The sequence below is a fragment of the Thalia democratica genome, chromosome 7, assembly GCF_965202585.1.
Source record: "Thalia democratica chromosome 7, ktThaDemo2.hap1.1, whole genome shotgun sequence".
Taxonomy (NCBI): Eukaryota; Metazoa; Chordata; class Thaliacea; order Salpida; family Salpidae; genus Thalia; species Thalia democratica.
The window spans coordinates 43,256,995-43,274,929 of record NC_139171.1 but is presented as its reverse complement, the minus strand read 5'-3'; the positions used below and the strand labels follow the sequence as shown (position 1 = coordinate 43,274,929).

Here is a 17,935-nt window from a genome sequence, read left to right as displayed (position 1 = left end):
TCACAGGGGGGCATGAGGTCATAGTTTGAAACTTACACTAGATATTCTGGAGTTGGTGATGAAGAGCAAAAAAAAGAAGGGGTCTTAGGTGTTTTTAATGGTAGTTTTAAAACTTATACTAGATATCAGGGAAAAATTTCAAGAAATTTAGGAGGTCACAAGCTGTAAAAGGGAAAGCCACGAGGCCATAGCTTGAAACTTGCACTCAATATTCTGGATTTTATGATGAAGAACAAAAAAAGAAGTTTTAAGCATATTTAATGGTAGCATTTTCAGAAGTCTTGTCGGAAGGGGCAAAAGCTTTTTTTAATTTCTTTAAAGGGGGGCTTAGAAAAAAAATGGGAAACTCTGATTTAGACGGTGACGTCTTACTAGATTGAGATCAATCTGACGACAGTGTTTGGAATGAGGATGTCTCCAAAAAATATGTGTTGCGGTTTGGTCTTGAAAAATTAGTTGGTTTAACAGAGACTTTGTGCATGACAAAACTCTAAAAGGTTCTGAATGTTCGAATACCGGATCAAGTGTTCTAAACAAGGGTATTGATTAGCTTCGCTTTTAAGTTACTCATAATAACAATATGGTCATGTTTGAGTAGATCACTAATCATAAATTTTAATATCTACTAAGATGCATATTGAAGTAGCGTGTCAGAATAACAACAACGTGATTTGCTGTATCGTTCGTTGTCCTCTAATCAACAATAGAAGTGGATTCACGACAGCAAAGCTTACTTGTTAACAGACCTGTTGTAAAAAACGATGTCAACTATTACTTTTTCTTTTGAAGCCTCGACCAGCAAGGTGTGACTCTTTAAGAGCTGCAATATAAACATTTAGCTTTAGACGAAAAAGTTGAATGTTTATGATGGATGTTGCTCTTACAACAATGGTGCTGTAAAAAACTCTGTGTCTATGCCAAAAGTCATAGACGGATGTTTTGTTAATGTAGAAAGGATATTAGCTAAGTGCTATTTTAAAAGCTCAAAAATCATAACCTAACTAGCTTTAAGAGATCAATAAATATGAAAGTGAGTAGATCACACACTATTTTTTAAATTTACAAAACAACTTTGAATGTAAATGTTTTTTTAATCAAAAAAAGTTCCTTTTATAGTTGTGTGATTAACTAGTATTACAGTTTTTTTATTTGTGAAAATTTACTATGTTCAAAAACAATACTTACACATCCTTCACAGCATCCATCTATTGAAAGGCCTTGTATGAGATCTCTTACGTAAATTAATTTAGTTGCACTAGCACTCGTTGCATTGTTGCTTGCAGTCACAGAAACCTTTAAAGTGCAATATATTGTAATATATATAAAAATATTACTTAAGTAAATTCATTAAAGAAAAGAAAATATATCAAGTCACTATAAAATGTTTCAAATGTACTCATACAAAAAAAAAACATCAGTACGTAAACTTCTCTAAAATTTAACTAACTAAAAAAACCCCACTCGTATTGTAAGTATAATTAAACTCAAAAAAATGATTTGATGTTCCTGTTAGAATAGATAGTGGTTGTGATTTTAATTGCTCGACTGAACTTCTATCTCCATAATCGATTTTAAAGTTAAGCGCTTCTGCTTTTGTTGAAATATTTACGGCTATCTGTAATTCACAAAATATATTAAAAATTCTATATCAGCTATTATAACAGTTTTTGAATTCTAATGATTTTTCTAAAAAGTTTTATTTTTAAAATTAAAATTTATTTTAATATAAACTTACTGTAAAATTCAAACATATTAAAAAGGAACATACTTAAATACTTTTAAACTACTTATCGGTTTTAAAATTTATTATATTTTCCTTTTATGCTTTTTTCACTTATTGTCAAAAAAAATATTTTTTTATAAACCTTTTGCCAAAAATATATGTTAAGTACGTTTATTTAGATTAAACAACATAACATTTTGATTAAGTTTTGTTTTTAGTTCGTATTCTAAAAACAAACTTACAATAGAATTTTTTCCAGATATTAAGAAATCATTTTCACTCTTCAAAAATAAGTCAAATACTGGGTACTCAGAATAAACTTTTAAACTTGATTGTTTCCAACTGACAGGGTTTGATGCATTTAACGAAACTGTGTAAGATCCAGGCTATAAAACACGCTAGTTTTATCTTATACACTAAAACAAAACATATAATGTTACAGTTTCAAGTGTTGTTTTAGACCAATAATGTCTAAATATAATTTTTTGGAAATAAAATAAATTAGTCATAAAACAAACAGTTTGATTTTCAAAAGATTTAGTACTATAGGAATACATTAGAAGTTTAATTAAAAAGAAAAACCGCTTAAAAATATATAATCAATATGTTCCATTAAATTATAAAAATATTTAAACATTATAAAAATACATAAAGAAAGAATATATTTAAAAAATAAAAATGCTAAATCATCAAATGAACTATTTGTGTTAACACTAAGCAGTGGTTTTCATGGTGTGCACCTGTGCACACAAAAATATTTTAGGGTGCACAATTTGTTCGGGTGTACGAAATTGTTAAGCGATTTGCACTCTGCACAGAAATAAAAAATAAAGGTATTTTATTTCTTTCAAAATTTCAAGCAATAGAGCTGAAGTTAAAGCTAAGTTAAGGCCTAGTAGTTAATTAATTTTCTTAGATTTAATATAAGGGTCAGCAGGCACTTAATAGTCGCTGAACAAATTTAATAATAAAAATCTTCGCAGGCCGGAGTTTTAGATACAATAGAGGTTTTTTTACTCATCAAATAACTTAGTTCAACAAAAACCAATGTAGTATTATAAATAACTAAATTAAAACTAGGGGTAGCTGTCAAATTTGCGCGAAGACACTTTTGCACGAGGGGACAAAAATGCACAGAGACACTTTGCACGGAGACATTTTTGCACAGGTTAAAATTTTTTTTAAATGTTTTTATCAATCTAATTATTTTTTTTTATTTAGTCTTTTTTTTCAACATTACTGTTACCCCTAACCCTTACCCTGGGTCGGAAACTTTTTTTTTCTTTATTTATTAATTTTTTTTAGTATTTGTATTAAATTTCTACTATTACTGTTACCCCTTACCCTCGGTCAGTAACTACTTTTTTCTTTTTGTTTTTTTATCAATTTATCTTTTAGTTTTTTTTTTCTCTCGTGCAAAAATGACCCTCCGTGCAAAATTGTAATTCGAGCAAAATTGTCTTCATGCAATTTTGAACCGTTCACAAAACTAGGGGTGCACTATTTTTTTTACTTCCGTAGCACAGATGTTGACTACCTTGAAGACTGCTGCCCTAGATAACCTTATAGCTTTTGGAGTTTAAGTCAATCAACTATACTCTACGTAAAAACTTTAACAAATGTTTTTCTTGTTGAATCTATTTTAAATATCTAACTTATTACAGTAGTTTAAATTTAGTTAGTTTGTTAACTTTGGTAACTAACGTCTTTAAATTCAAAGATAAACTTGTTTCCACTCGCATAAGCATTATTGTTTCCAGGCCGGCTTTCATTAAATACTAGTGTATCATTTACAGTTACAACCCAATGTAAGGTTATGTTTTTTTCATTAGTCTCAACAAGGGGAAGAAACAATACTTTTTTGTCGTTTCTTGTATAAAATTCTTCAGGGACATCATCATCAACACTGATGCTCACATCTACAAAAACAAAATCAAAAGTCATAACTAATTTTTGCAGAAGCAGAAGGACAAACTTGTGAACACAAATCTTTTTATTTAATTTACATATTTTTTTACTGTTTATGAAAAAACACCTAAAAGTTTAAAACCGTTTAAAAAGTTTTGATAACGAATGTTTTATTTTTCAAAATCAACTTAAAGTGTAATATGATTTCTGAAAAAAGAAAGACCTAATAATTAAATAGTTGTAGCACTTCTTATCTGTGTATAAGGTAATATTATTATTCATTTTAATTTTCACAAAGCGAAAATAACAAGTAAAGTATACTAATTAGTAAAATTATTGATAAAATATTACCATATAAATCTTGAAGTTACCGCTCACCGAAAAATAAATTTTTTGAAATAGAATAATAAAAGGCACATAACAGTACTAAGATATCGGACAATTGAAGAAAAAATATTGATAAGCTTATCAAAAAATTTTTATAAGAAAACTAAAGATTGTAGGACTTAATAATAAGAATCATACGTAAAAATCCGCGTAACTGTATTTGAGATAATCTTGTAGAACATTGAATCTTAAAGAATCAGTAAAAATATAAAATCATCAACTGGAAAAATAATCTATAAGAATAACTTTTAAGAATAGGTTATACATCAATGACAAACCAATTAAAAACAGCAATAAACTGTTTGAGAATAAAGGTTTACTGTAGCATTATTCACACTATTTATGAGAGTAAAAATTATTCTTTATATAATTTCATATTGGATATACTGCATTCATAATCATATACTTCAATCTTTATTTGAGCTTTGATATTTAGTATTTACAATCTTTTTATCCGTTTTGTTTGTAAATAAAAATACGACGTCGAAATCAACTCATAAAAACGTAATAGTCAAAATTAACGTTAAATATAATACATTTTGCTTCATTATATTTCACATTATTTACAACTTTTCTTATTTATTAATTCTTATTAATAAAAATCAAATTTAAACAAAGACTACGTCTAAATTTAATAGGATACAATAAATCACAAAAAAAACTTTTTTAATCTATTCAGATAGCTTAATTTTAATTTTTTTGAAATCATCCAGTGATATCACTTTCAGCAAAACACAAAAATGATTATGAAAAAAAGTTGAATTAAAAATGTCTTTTTTAACAGCTGGAACTAAATAATAAAGTTCAAAAAAATCTAAGTTTTAAAAAGTTTTAATCAATTGAGAACCTAAATTCGTTCAGTGTAAATTTACAAAAACTTGTGGTAAAATAAAACAATAATTTTGTTCTTAATTTTTTGTGTTAAATGTTCTATTGTTATGCAAGTACTTTTGCCTTAACTTTAAATTTAAAAAAATTGTCTGGAACATCTTTTTTTAGAGTGTCCTTTAAAATGAGACCTATCAAAAATCACATAAGATAATCATATAATTGCATCTACACCAAGAAAACTTCTTGGAACTGTGCTATCACTTTAAATCAGAAAAACGTACATCAGTTTTCAATAAACTTTGTAACACTTTGTAAATTGTTGTTGTATATTTCAACGACCTTGTTTCGTTTGCATCTTCATAACAAAACATTATTCTACTATTTATTCAAAACCTATTCCTAAAAGTTTTCTAATTTAATTAAAAAAAAAACTTTTTGCTTTAAAAATACTTGGTTATTTCATTTGATTTTAAATAGGTCTAATATTTTTAAGAAAAACGTTTAAATTTCAAAACAAACCTGCTCAAGAATATTTTTTTTTTAATTGTGCTTTTGAAGTTTTAAAAATAAAAATTAGAATAGTAATAAAAACGAAATACCTACCTGTTTTAAAAAAATATATTTTTTATTTAGTTTAGAATGCGTTTTTATTTTGTTTCATGTTTTTAAAATTATTTGTTTGTATTTTATATGCATGTTTTTTACTTATTTTAAAAATGTTAATTGACATTGTTATCAGTTAAATGTTTTAACAGAACATCACTATAATTGATCACTACTTAAAATAAAATATCATATGACAATAAAACTAAAAAAACATCTAAAATCTTATAGCAGGGCTTCCCAAACTTTTTTTCAAAAGGCCCCTTTAAAGAAATCAATAAAGCTTTTGCCCCTTCCGACAAGACTTCTGAAAAAAATACTATAAAAAACGCATAAAACCTTTTTTTTCTTTTCTCATCATCATTAACTCCAGAATATCTAGTGTAAGTTTCAAAATATGGCCTTGTGGCTCCTCTTTTTAAGGCTTGAGGCCCCTTAGATTTCCTAAATTTTCCATAATATCTAGTATACGATTCAAAACTACCATTAAAAACGCCTAAGACCTTTTTTTTTCTCTTCATCATCAACTCCAGAAAATCTAGTGTCAGTTTCAAATTACGACCGCATTGGTCCCTAATTTTCTGCAATGGGCCCCAAGGGGGCCGCTTGGCCCAGTTTGGTAAACCCTACCTTATAGTCTTGTTTACAAAAGTATACAAAATTTAGTTGTTATTAATTAAAGTCTTTCAAAAAGTAATAAATAAAAAATTAGAACTCACAAAATGCTATTGTGTATTTAACAGGGTTGCCACTCTTTGAGTCAAAAAATCTTCCCTGAGTGACCAGAAACTTCTCTGAGTAACCTTAAACTGCCCTGAGTTTCCCTGATTTTTTTTCGAATTCTTTAAAAAAAAATTCTTCTGGCGCAAATTACCAATACCTCATGCTCATTTTTGTTCTTTAATAATAAAAGGAAGGTTGTATGTATATGCTTCTGCATTAGATGCTTACTAAACTTATGAATAAACATGCTTTCAAAAGTTCAATGTTAAAAGGTTAAATCAATTTAGATTAAAAAACAAAGTTTGTGCACAAGATTGTGTAAACTGGTTGGTTAACTTTATACATAATAGAAAATATTTTAATTTTTTCGACATTTTAATTGACAAACTTTAATTATTCTTTAATAATTACTTCCACATGAACTACTCACTTAAATGCATATATAACAACTTCAATGTATGTCTTTCCTAGCAACTGTTCTAAATGCAGTAAACAAAATTCAAAAGCTTAACATTGCTGTAAAAAACCTGCAAAAAAACTTTAAAGAACTAACTAAAGAAATACCTCATATCAAAGTACTACTTAATACCTAACAATTGATACAACATAATCTAAAAGTAAGAGTTTATTTTATTAATGGGTTTAAGATTCTTTCATACACAATCTATTTAGAAAACTAAAAACATAATTTTGATCGACTTAATAAAAAATCTATAAACCTCCGCTGTTACATTTCTCTCTTTATTATAAGGCCCCGCTGTTACATTTCTCTCATTGTTATAGGCCTCCGCTGATACAGGGTTCTCTGAATTATAGACCTCACCTGTTACAGTGGGGTCTGTTAACACATTTTGTTGGTCAGAGACTGTATTGAGCTCGGGGTTTCTTTGTTGGGCGCGTCTACTAAAACTTACTGCCTTATCAGCCGAATGTGCACGCTTCGCATGCTTCTTAACCAGATTAGTGAGACTGGTTGCTGAAAGGGTTTTGGGTTAGTACTCATTGCTACGGTGTCAACTTAACGTAGTTGATAAGAATAAACCGTAATAAACCGAGTCTGGTCTCGGTGATATGAACCGAGTCTGGTCTCGGTGATATGAACCGAGTCTGGTCTCGGTGATATGAACCGAGTCTGGTCTCGGTGATATGAACCGAGTCTGGTCTCGGTGGTATGAACCGAGTCCGGTCTCGGTGATATGAACAGAGTCTGGTTTCGGTGGTATGAACTGGAATAAACCGTAATGAACCGAGGCTGGTCTCGATGTTACGAATTGGAATACCATAAACTAAACGCAATATATCGTAATATAAAGGTTAACCTACAATATACTAGTAATAATAATCTAATATTTACTTAACTACGTTCTATTGTTAATAGAAAACTATTTAGCCCTCAACGTTTAATCTAAAAATAAAAATACAACACGATATAAAAAAGAAAACACTCACACACGTACTTGACTTTCATTAACTTGTTTAACCAAATGAATTTATCAAAAGACTGCAACTAAATCAAAAGACCGAATCGAATGACTACTTCAAAAACTGAATCGAATGACGGCCTGAATCTAAAGACCAAAACAAATGACTAAATCGAATGACTGTCTAAATCCAATGATAAGCTCAAGTGACTACGCTCTTCTCGCGGCGCTTGATTTGATGCAGTTTACTACACGCAAAAAAAGACTCTTCTCTTCTCTCGGAAAGCATGTGCAATGCTTAAAAATCTATTGTCTAATAAAAATATCTTAAGGGCATAGGGGGGTACCACTAAGCCACCTGTTTCACAATTTTGACTTATTTTCATTTATTAACTTAAATTCACTTATTTTATTGAGTTTTAACTAAGCTACAAGTGCTTTTTACAGATTTTTAAAACTCAAAATATTTTTTGAGATATAGCCGGTCAAAGTCGGAAACTACAATAGGTTTCTTATAGGAGGCGCAAACTAAAACGGCAAATAACTATAAATCACTAAAAATCTATTTTATCCTACGTTTTTTGAGATAAATACCTCAGACTTTCAGGAAATGTTTCTTGCAGTATTTAGAAAATTATGTCGAAACAAAATTTAAAAACATTAAAAAAAAAAATTATGACAAAAAGACAAAAATAAAACTGTTTTTTTGTTTATTTTTTTACAAAATTTTAATTTCTTGATATTTTTGTAAATTTCTTGCGACAGAACTTTTTAAATATTCAAAGGAACATTTCCTGAAAGTTTGAGGCATTTATATCAAAAAACGTAGGAGGAGATATATTTTTAATGAAATAGTCTTTTTTCGCCGTTTTAGTTAGCGCCTCCCATAACAACCTATTGTTGGCTCCGACTTTGACCTGCTATATCTCAAAAATTTGTTTGATTTTTTTAAATCTGTAATAAGCAACTTGTAGCTTAGTTAAAACTCAACAAAATAAGATCAAATTGTGAAAAAAAGTGATTTACCCTCCAAAAGTGATTTACTCTACAAAATTTCCTGAGTCTCCCCGAGTGTGTGGCAACCCTGATATAATTTATAGAAAATTAATTCTGATTTTTACAGAATTGGTGTAAACGATGTAAAAATCATCATTATTTGAATAATTAGAAAAATTAAACTTTTACTTGATAAAATACAGACCTGTTACATTACTAAGTACAGCAATAGTGTAGTTTTCCTTTTTTGTTTCCAACACATTTGTAACAACGAGTTGTACAGTGTATACTTCAAAATCTGGAAGAGAAAAAGAAAAACTTGTTGAATTGTTCCCATTCACATCGTCAAGTTCAAGGATTGACCATTTCATTGAATCAATAGTTCCAAAACTAATATTGCTCTGTAAAATAGTAATCATAGTCTAGCTTATTTATTAAACAGTAAAGTAATTTTTCTACCGTTAAAAAAATACTACAATGCACATTTTTAAATTTTGCATACTGGATTTTTTAAATTTTAAAGTATATCTAAGTTTAGCTGTGAATTTTATATGCAAAAGTACTACAGAATCTTAAGAACTTATGATACTAAATTTAAGTAATAAAAGCAAAAAAAAAACCTGAATTGTTACAGATTCGCCAATTACAGCCAAATGCGCAAACCCTTTAGTTTTGGTAAGAGTTATGTCACCTATTCGATGTTCAGCAAATACAATTTTATTCGCAAACCCTCCTGATACGTAATTGGAGGCATTTACTCGTACTGAGTAGCTTCCGCGAATAGGAAAACCAAAATTTACTGACGACTCATCTAAATATTAAGATATTATTCATATTGAGAATAAGTTGTAATTTTAAATAAAACATAGTTTTCAATTCCTATTTGCAACATTTTCACTTCAAACCGTTTTACATGATATGTAACTTAGTCATTTTTTCTTCAAAACTACAAACTAAAAAGGTATACTTTTTTTGACAGTTTTACTTATTAGATAGGTTAATGTACAAAAATATACTTAGTTTTGGCTTTAAAAACTAATTTAACTCATTTATTAGTAAACCGCTTTAGTTACCAAACTAACCTTGTAATAACAAATCAATTATGTTTTGATCAAATGGTTTATATCAAAAGTTACAAAAATGTTATATGTATTAAAGTATAATTAAATATTTACTTGAGCTGTAGAATTTTTTGAAAATAAAAAAACGTTAATGTTACAAAGTATATAGAAATTCAAATGACTTGTAATTTTTTTTTCGTATGGGTAATTATCCCCAGTAATATTCCACAAAATTGAAACATATTCTTCAAGATTTCCAGTTGAACTTATAATAGAAAACCCATCAGTTTGAAGCACTGATAAACTTGTTGTTTCACCCACTGCTACATAAGTTTGCTGTACGGATGCAGTATCATTTACAGTAATAATGAGATCTTTTAAAACTTCTATTGCTGTAATCTTTGCAGTCACGTTTTCAGAGTCCGCCTTTTTATAAAAAATTTAAGTGAGTTGTTTAAATAAAATAAACTAAAAATCAATAAAAAGTTTGTAACTTTGATTAAATTAACTGCACAAGGAAAGTTAAAAAAAAAATTAGACAAAGTTTTAATTAATTTTTACTGATTTAGTCAATACCTTTAAAATTTCCTCTAAGTTATTGAACATTATTTTTAATTTATTTAAAAACTAACTGAGTTTCTTGCAGATAATAAAATAGTAAATACACCAGGTTTTTCAAAAGTATGTGTGAAAAACCTTCCCTTGTGATCCCATTCAGTATTTGGTGTTAATGTACCAGGATATACCTTAAATCATTTATATTGGTTATTTTTAAGAACTAAGTAAAATCATATACTTTAGATAAAATATTTAAAAAGTGCACTAGTCCCAAAACAGAAAATTAAATAAAAATAAATAACCTAAAGGAAAAGCTAAAATCTAGGTATTTGTTTGTTATTCAATTAACTTATGTTAAGTAAACATTTAAAAGTACAAAGCTATCTAATAATCACATACTAATTACAGTTTTATCAGAAGACATTAAGTATATTAGACAAAAAAAAAATTAAACTATTTAGTTTAAAAATGCTACTAAAGTCATAAAGAATAGAAGATTATGGCAACTAACCATCCAACAAAACTCTTCAGCTCCAACTGAACCATTTTCAGCTAGAGTAATTGGACTTCCTACAATCATAATGGCCTGATAGTCACTAATTGTCGTATCCTTTACCGGTGCTCTTACAATAACCCGTTCATTGCGCTCTTTTGTATCTACTAGGTTTGAAGCAGTCACCCTCAAATTAAGATTATCATTTGTTGTATAAGTGTAAGTAACCTGGTTAAACAGAAAAATATTAGTAAAAATTTTAACATTATCATAGTAACTATTTTAAATCTCAAAACTGCTAACAATTTTATTAAAATTTTTAAGTTCTTGTGTACAGTAACTTCTCGCTTATTTACGCACATTGTGTCCACAGAAAAAGTACGTTAAGATATGAGAGATCGTAAAGATACGAGAGGTACCAAATATACTTACTATAATGGCTGTTTTTTGATATTGCTTCTAGTTTAAAGCAGACTTTTAACAATTTGTTTACTTCATTTATAAACAGGAAAACAAAAGATAAAACTATACATATATTAAAAAAAAGTATTTAAATTTATATAAAATAATAATACTTGGAGAAAATTTTTACTAACTTTAATAATAAGTAGATTTTATCTTTATATTTTAACCTACTTAGCAAATTGAATTTATAATTAAGCATTTTTAAGCATAATTAAACTTTTTGCTAGGAAGTTTCATTAGATTTCTTTTTTAGGTGTTTATTCATATATAGGGCAAGAGTGCTGTATTACTTATTCGTGTTTTACACTCTCATCATTTTATTATACTTTCATTATTTAACCCAGTTATATTTCTTTCAGAGTTTCAATTTAATCTTTTGTTGTTAACAAAATTTCTGATATACTGAGATATAACTAATTTTTTATCAATTAGTCAAAGAACATAAGTTTACAAGTCTAAAGATATAGAGAGGTGAGTTAGCATTTAAAAACATATTTTAAATAAAAATATAGAATAAATCTAATTTTTGCAATATTAAAAAAAATTAAAAAAGTAATTTCTAAAATTTAATTTAAGTTCTAAAATGCGTAACTAAACGAGAGTGCGTAACGTCACGAGTGCGTATAGATGCGAGAGTAATTGTTTATTTACTTTAATTCAAAATACCTTTTTAATAATATCTAAAAAAACAACTAAATTCTTTGGCTACTTTAATTCCTAGAAAATCGACCAAAAGGAGATTTTTTAGTAGGAGTTTCAGTCGTAGCCAATATCAACATATACTATGACAAGGCTCTGTCATACCTTCTCTGTTTTTGTTGTTCTAAGCATTGACGGCTTAGTAAATTGTAAAGACATTGTAAAGAAATATCGGACAAGCACAATGCAGGCTAAAAAAAAAAGAAAATTTAAGCAAAGTTTTCTGTCAATAGTGAGAGCATTGGTTACTCTGTAATTAGTAGAAAGATAAACTGAACCTAACAGATAAAAAAGTGAATTAACATTTTTTATCTTTTTTAATACTAAATAAGACTAGAAGCATTCCATCGAGACTGGAGAGAAAGCAGTACCATTTCATTGTACTAAAGTTTTCTCGATGTAACCTTTGACTGTATAGTTTACACTGTCGCTCAGACTACTCGTCGAAGAAACTGTGAGAAAAGCTGAGACGAAGATTTTATTCATTGGGCAATGGTAAAACCAGCTGAGATGACACGAGAAAAACTTAAAAATGTCTTGACAGCTTACATTCGTAGTGTTCTTAATTATTAGTTAAACAACTTAAAAAGTAAACCGAAGACACAAAGAGAAAACTCTTCGCTTACCTAAAGACCACTCGAGACGCACGGTGCTTTAATTAGTCTCTAAGCCAAGACTTTAGCGAAGAGATATAATGTCTGTAGCTTATGTATAAGAAACTAACAAAGCGAACATATAAAGCATTTTTTAAACTTGTTTGCCATTAAGCGATAGAAACAGATAAAATATTCCCTGAATTGAATTGAGTAATGTGTTGGTTGGGGAGGATATGTGGTCACGATTAGAGTTTTTGTAGACAAGCGGGTCGATATTATCGAACCTGACTTTAACGTCTATACCGAAAAGTCAGCATCTCGCAGACTATTTGATTGGCGGTCATCAGGAGGAACTTATATTTCCTGAAAACTTACGGCGGAGAGGTGTGCATTTCACTTACTACTATGAAAAAGAAAAAAACTGTCTGGGATAAACCGACAAACTGGTTGCAAATTCGGTGTGCCACAAAATTTATCAATGAGAGTGTTCACGTACTCCCAATCCTTATGTACCGCTCTTTCAAGAATTTATGTTAGCCTTGACATCTAAGATTAAAGCAAAAGAAAATGTTATTTGATTAGGTGTTAAATAAAAAGTTTTTTGAATTACTTAAAAAGAATATTTTCTTTTATATTATTTGATAAATTAAGTTTGTTTTACTTGCTAAGTTTGAAAACCAGTAATTAGCTTAAAATTAATAATAAGAAAAAAGTGTTAGGACGTTATATTCTAAAAACCCAAACAACAAAAAATCTAAAAAATATATCTAAAATATCTAAAAAATATGATTCAATATTAACAAACACTATATTACTGACTTGTTATATAACACATATAACGCCGATAAGAAAATTAAGTTTTTACTAACTGAAAAAATTGTTTTGTAAAATAAAAACTAAAACAAAGACAAAAACTTGTTTTTTCTGAGTTCTTTTCTATTACTCAATTTGATGAAATACTACAAACTAGTTTACAACAAGTACTTATAAACATTACCTCATTTCCTAATTTTGAAACCCCAGATTCAAATTCCCACGTAACAGTTACATTTGTCCCACTACTATAACTAGCCATGTATGTTTCTGATTCACCATTCACGACGTGGAATCCCTCACTACTATAAATTGCTGAGGACTCCACCACAAAACCTTAAAAAGATATATTTTGATTTTTTTGGTTAATTAAAATTAGCTAGGTAAAGTTGTTGAACTTCACTGTTTAATATTTTTCAATACAAAGTGAAATCATTTGTTTACCTAAATTATTTTAACATAAACTTTTACCATTTATAGGGTACTGGACCAAAAACTTCATTTTCTGCTCAACTCTTCCAACTGAATTTTCTGCCTTAACAAGTATAACATACCTACCTTCTTTAGTATAAGAATGAGTAAAATTGCCTGTTTGATATATATTTTTTGTAAATAGATTTTTTTTTCAAAGCAATCCTTATTATAAGAGCGTAACTTAGCACACCTTGATTGTTTTAATTTCTTTGCTACTGAAAATCTTGAACAAGTCAAAAAATAATTCAAAAAACTTTTTATACAAGTTATAACTTATATAAGCTACAGAGAAAAAATTCAAAATTTTTTTGTAAGTACTATAAATATGAACAAGTCACCATTTTTAGTTGACCAATTAAATAGAAAAAAAAAATTGATAGATTTGTAAAAAAGGTTATAATAATTTAATATCAGTTTACGAGTAAATAAAAAAAAAACTTTGTGTTAAACAAAGAATTAAAACTCTTATATTTTTAAACATCAGATAAAGCTATCCATCAAATAACCTGTAGTTGAATTTAAAGCTAAAATAGTGTCGCTTTCAGCAAATTGTACTGTAACATTAACATTGCTTCCTCCTAGAACTGTGTAATCTACAACAAATTGTTCATCAGTTTTAACTACGAACCCATCTGCAGTTTTAATTGCTTTGCTAGACGAAAGAGAAATATTTTCAATTGGGTCTTCTACCAGTATTGTGAAATTCTAAAAAAAAAATTTATCTAGTCCAATATTTAGTTTACTTTTTAAGAATCTTGTTGTAACGATTTTTTTTAATTTACTAAAAACATAAAAAACACATTATAGAACTTATTAAAACGATAACTCATGTTACCTTTGAATGAGAAACTCCAGATGCAACACTTTTAACAATTACTCTTCCATCTTTGTACCCACTTGAATTAAATACATGCTTAAATGTTCTGTTTCCATTTACAACTAAATCCTTTCCAAATACCGACCATGTAAAGTTAAACTTGCCGTTTCTTAAAAGTATAACGATCTCATAAAAATTTATCAGCCGTTCTATGTTTTGTTATAAAAAGTACAAACGTGTAAAAAAGCTCTACATAAATTTGTAGTGTGTACACTACATTCAGACACATTAATGCCAGAACCCTATTGCGACCTAGTAACAAGTCTAAAGGGTATATTAGTAACATTTAATAATTTATTTTGTTGGCCTACACTATCCTTTAAAATAAATGTAAGTGTTGACTAGTTATGGATATAAGGATAACATTGTAATATGAGGAAAACTTAAGAATATATGCTTAGCTTAACAAAATAAGATACTTTTTTAAATAAGTTAAATAATAACAAGCTTAGTTGAACTAATACTGTAACAAATAGTCCTTATTATTTTTGATTTTGATTTCTACCACACTAATTTGTAAATTTGGCGCTAAAGAGTATTGATGTTTTCTTATTGATTAGTTTTATTAGTTGTTACAAAACTTAATTGTAATAATGCTTTGATAATTAAACACTATTGAACACAAATACTACTAGAGTGTTATGTATATGTGGAAGTAAATGCTAATTTGTATTTATAAAGTAAAAGTAGTCCCTCCACCGAGGCCAAAGGTTACAACTGGACCAAATGATGACTCGTATTCTAAAAGAGAAATGGGACCTCCTGATACTACAGATGTAGGAAGACCAAACTCTTTAAATTTAAGAAATGACAGTAGTGCCATGATGGCAGGAAACTTAACTTCTATATCAAGAAAACCAACAAAAACTTTAGAGGATGAAGTAAAAGAGTTAAGGTTGGTGAATGAAGAACTGGAAAGACTAAAAGCAGCTAGACCATTAGAAGATGAACTACAACAGCTGCGGCGCAGAAACCAAGAACTAACCAGGCAGATGACTCACGTTGAGCAGAGTGAAGAGATAGGTGAAAGAATAAGAACAAGTCATGAACAAAACAGTGTTGGCATTGGAAAAGTTTTTTCCACAAATGCATGAGAACACTTGCACTACAGTAAATCACCAAATTATTCAGCCAGAGATACTAGCACAAATCATCCTGATAGAGATACTAGACAAAATCTCCCTACAACTGTAAGAGAACCGTTGCACTTCAGGGAAAGACCAAACTACAAAGAGGAATATGAGAGTATGCGAAAGCGTGAACCATGACTCAATTAGACGGGGAGATCACAGACTTAAGTGGCTAAAGACTTTCAAATTTGACATTGAAGATGCGAAGGTTAAGTTCTCGTACTTCGAGGAAAGAATGGCTAACCATGGCATTACTGGTTGAGAAATACTGGGTGCTTCGCGAATTTTGGCCTAGTAATGACATATCAGCCTATTTACGATGCACAGAAGCTAATTATAGGAATTTTAGTAGTTTACATAGATATTTCATGAGATAAAAGGTGGATTAATACCAAGGGTCTTACTGCCAAAAAAAACAACATCACTCTATCAGTGGATGTGACTTGAACAACGAAGTCAGCAAGTGGTTGATAGAATTAGAAGATAAGGAAGTTTTACAAAAGCTCATTTTCTTACATTTAATCCCAAATCATTAAAAAAACAGAGTGTCAAGTACACTTTCACTTGGGTTGGTTGATTTCAAAAGATGCGTCAGGACATCAACAAACCTCAACAGAAACAGCAATTTACATTTCAAAAGAGAAATGAACCACGAACTAGACAGGTCAAGTATGGGTACGGACGTCCAAAAAACTCGTTTGATAGCGCTCACAATCAAAACTATAGTAACAGACGATAAAGAAATCAGGTAAATGATGAGCGTTGTTAAAGAAACCGAACACAAGGCTACAATGCTACTCGGTGCGATAGCCCTAACACATGCCCAATGAGAGATATTATTGCGCTATTAACATCAAAAAACGGCCACCCGTCCTCCTCACAGTGAGAGGATTAGAGGATGGGGGTAAATGTCCTCTCTCAAAGACTGTTATGACTAGCAGAACCAACAAGCTAAAATCAGTCACCGAAATTTCAAGATCATTGTCGTCTACGGGAGACAAAAGCAATAACTTATTTGGTGAAGATAATAATCATAATATAGGAACAAGAGCTGTGGACAAAACCGGTCAATCTGCTCCACCCTACTTACATGAAAGTATAATACCAGTTAGCACTGTATTGCAAACAAAGGGAAAACAAAGTCAACATAAAGTTGTTGAAAATAAGGATGAAGTAGATTTTAGAGATATTGTGTCAGACAACCTTGTACAGGCCACAGAAGGAAAACAAAGCCAAAAAACGTTTGTTGAGAATCAGGATAAAAAGAATTCTGACTTTGAAAATTCTAGACGGCATGCAGAAAAATCTCTCCCAGTTACTCAAAAGTTTATCAACGAAAGACAACTAAAGACAGTGCCTAATACAAAAGAGAGTATAGTACAAAAATGGATATTTACAGTTAAATGGGCTCCAGCAATCGACCCAAAAGACCTACCAAAAAATCTACATTTTGTAGTAGATACCAACAGCAATGTTGTGTTCCTTGTAGATACAGGAAGTGAAATATCAATTTTTGTTGATATGGAGTTAATAGAAATCTTCCACCCCAAAGTAGCACGATTCAGGGAATAGGAAAGGGCGTAGTCCACCTTTTTTGGATCCTCCAGGAACCAGAAAACATGGTATTATTGGTTTAGACATACTGATGAACCATCGTCTAACCATATCACCGGCTACAGCAGAACTATGTGTAATAGGGTCAAAACGAGTAGCCAAACTGTCTTATCCAAACGAATTGGCTACAAAAATGTCAGTTTCAGTTAACAAAATGGTGGTCACTGTTCAAAAATATTACTCATTAGAAGAGAAATGCAGAAAACTGGTAGAGGGATTTCCAGAAATCACCAGAGAGCCAGACTACAACACAAGTCCAAAACATGATCACACTCTTGACATTGTTGTGGATAACTACAACCCAAAATTTATCAGACCCCGAAGATGCTGGGGGCAAAGAATTAAAATAGAAGAGCATTTTAATGACCTGTTACAAAAGAGAGTTGTCAAGCGATGTAGTGAGGACACGTGTGCCTCTCCTGTCACTTGTGTGAAAAAGAAGAAAGGGGATCTACGAATTTGTGTAGATTACACCAGATTAAAATCCTTCATGTTACCCACTTCCAAAGATCGATGAGTTATCTGCTATCATTCCAGGTGGAACCAATTTTTTTTATAAACTT

General features: G+C 29.6%; 1 protein-coding gene across 1 annotated transcript in view; it reads right to left on the bottom strand.

Annotated features, from left to right (window-relative positions):
- Positions 1–17,935, bottom strand: part of LOC145841724 (polycystin-1-like) — a 139,190-nt gene that overhangs the window by 73,826 nt on the left and 47,429 nt on the right. Inside the window, exons 30-42 of the mRNA XM_082949073.1 lie at positions 14,587–14,737; positions 14,258–14,456; positions 13,749–13,865; positions 13,462–13,613; positions 10,723–10,932; positions 10,286–10,399; positions 9,836–10,079; positions 9,213–9,403; positions 8,798–8,993; positions 3,428–3,642; positions 1,966–2,109; positions 1,448–1,615; positions 1,186–1,293 (exon numbers count right to left, since the gene is read on the bottom strand). Of these exons, the coding sequence (XP_082805199.1) occupies positions 1,186–1,293; positions 1,448–1,615; positions 1,966–2,109; positions 3,428–3,642; positions 8,798–8,993; positions 9,213–9,403; positions 9,836–10,079; positions 10,286–10,399; positions 10,723–10,932; positions 13,462–13,613; positions 13,749–13,865; positions 14,258–14,456; positions 14,587–14,737 (2,209 nt within the window). The remainder of the gene's footprint in view (positions 1–1,185; positions 1,294–1,447; positions 1,616–1,965; positions 2,110–3,427; positions 3,643–8,797; positions 8,994–9,212; positions 9,404–9,835; positions 10,080–10,285; positions 10,400–10,722; positions 10,933–13,461; positions 13,614–13,748; positions 13,866–14,257; positions 14,457–14,586; positions 14,738–17,935) is intronic.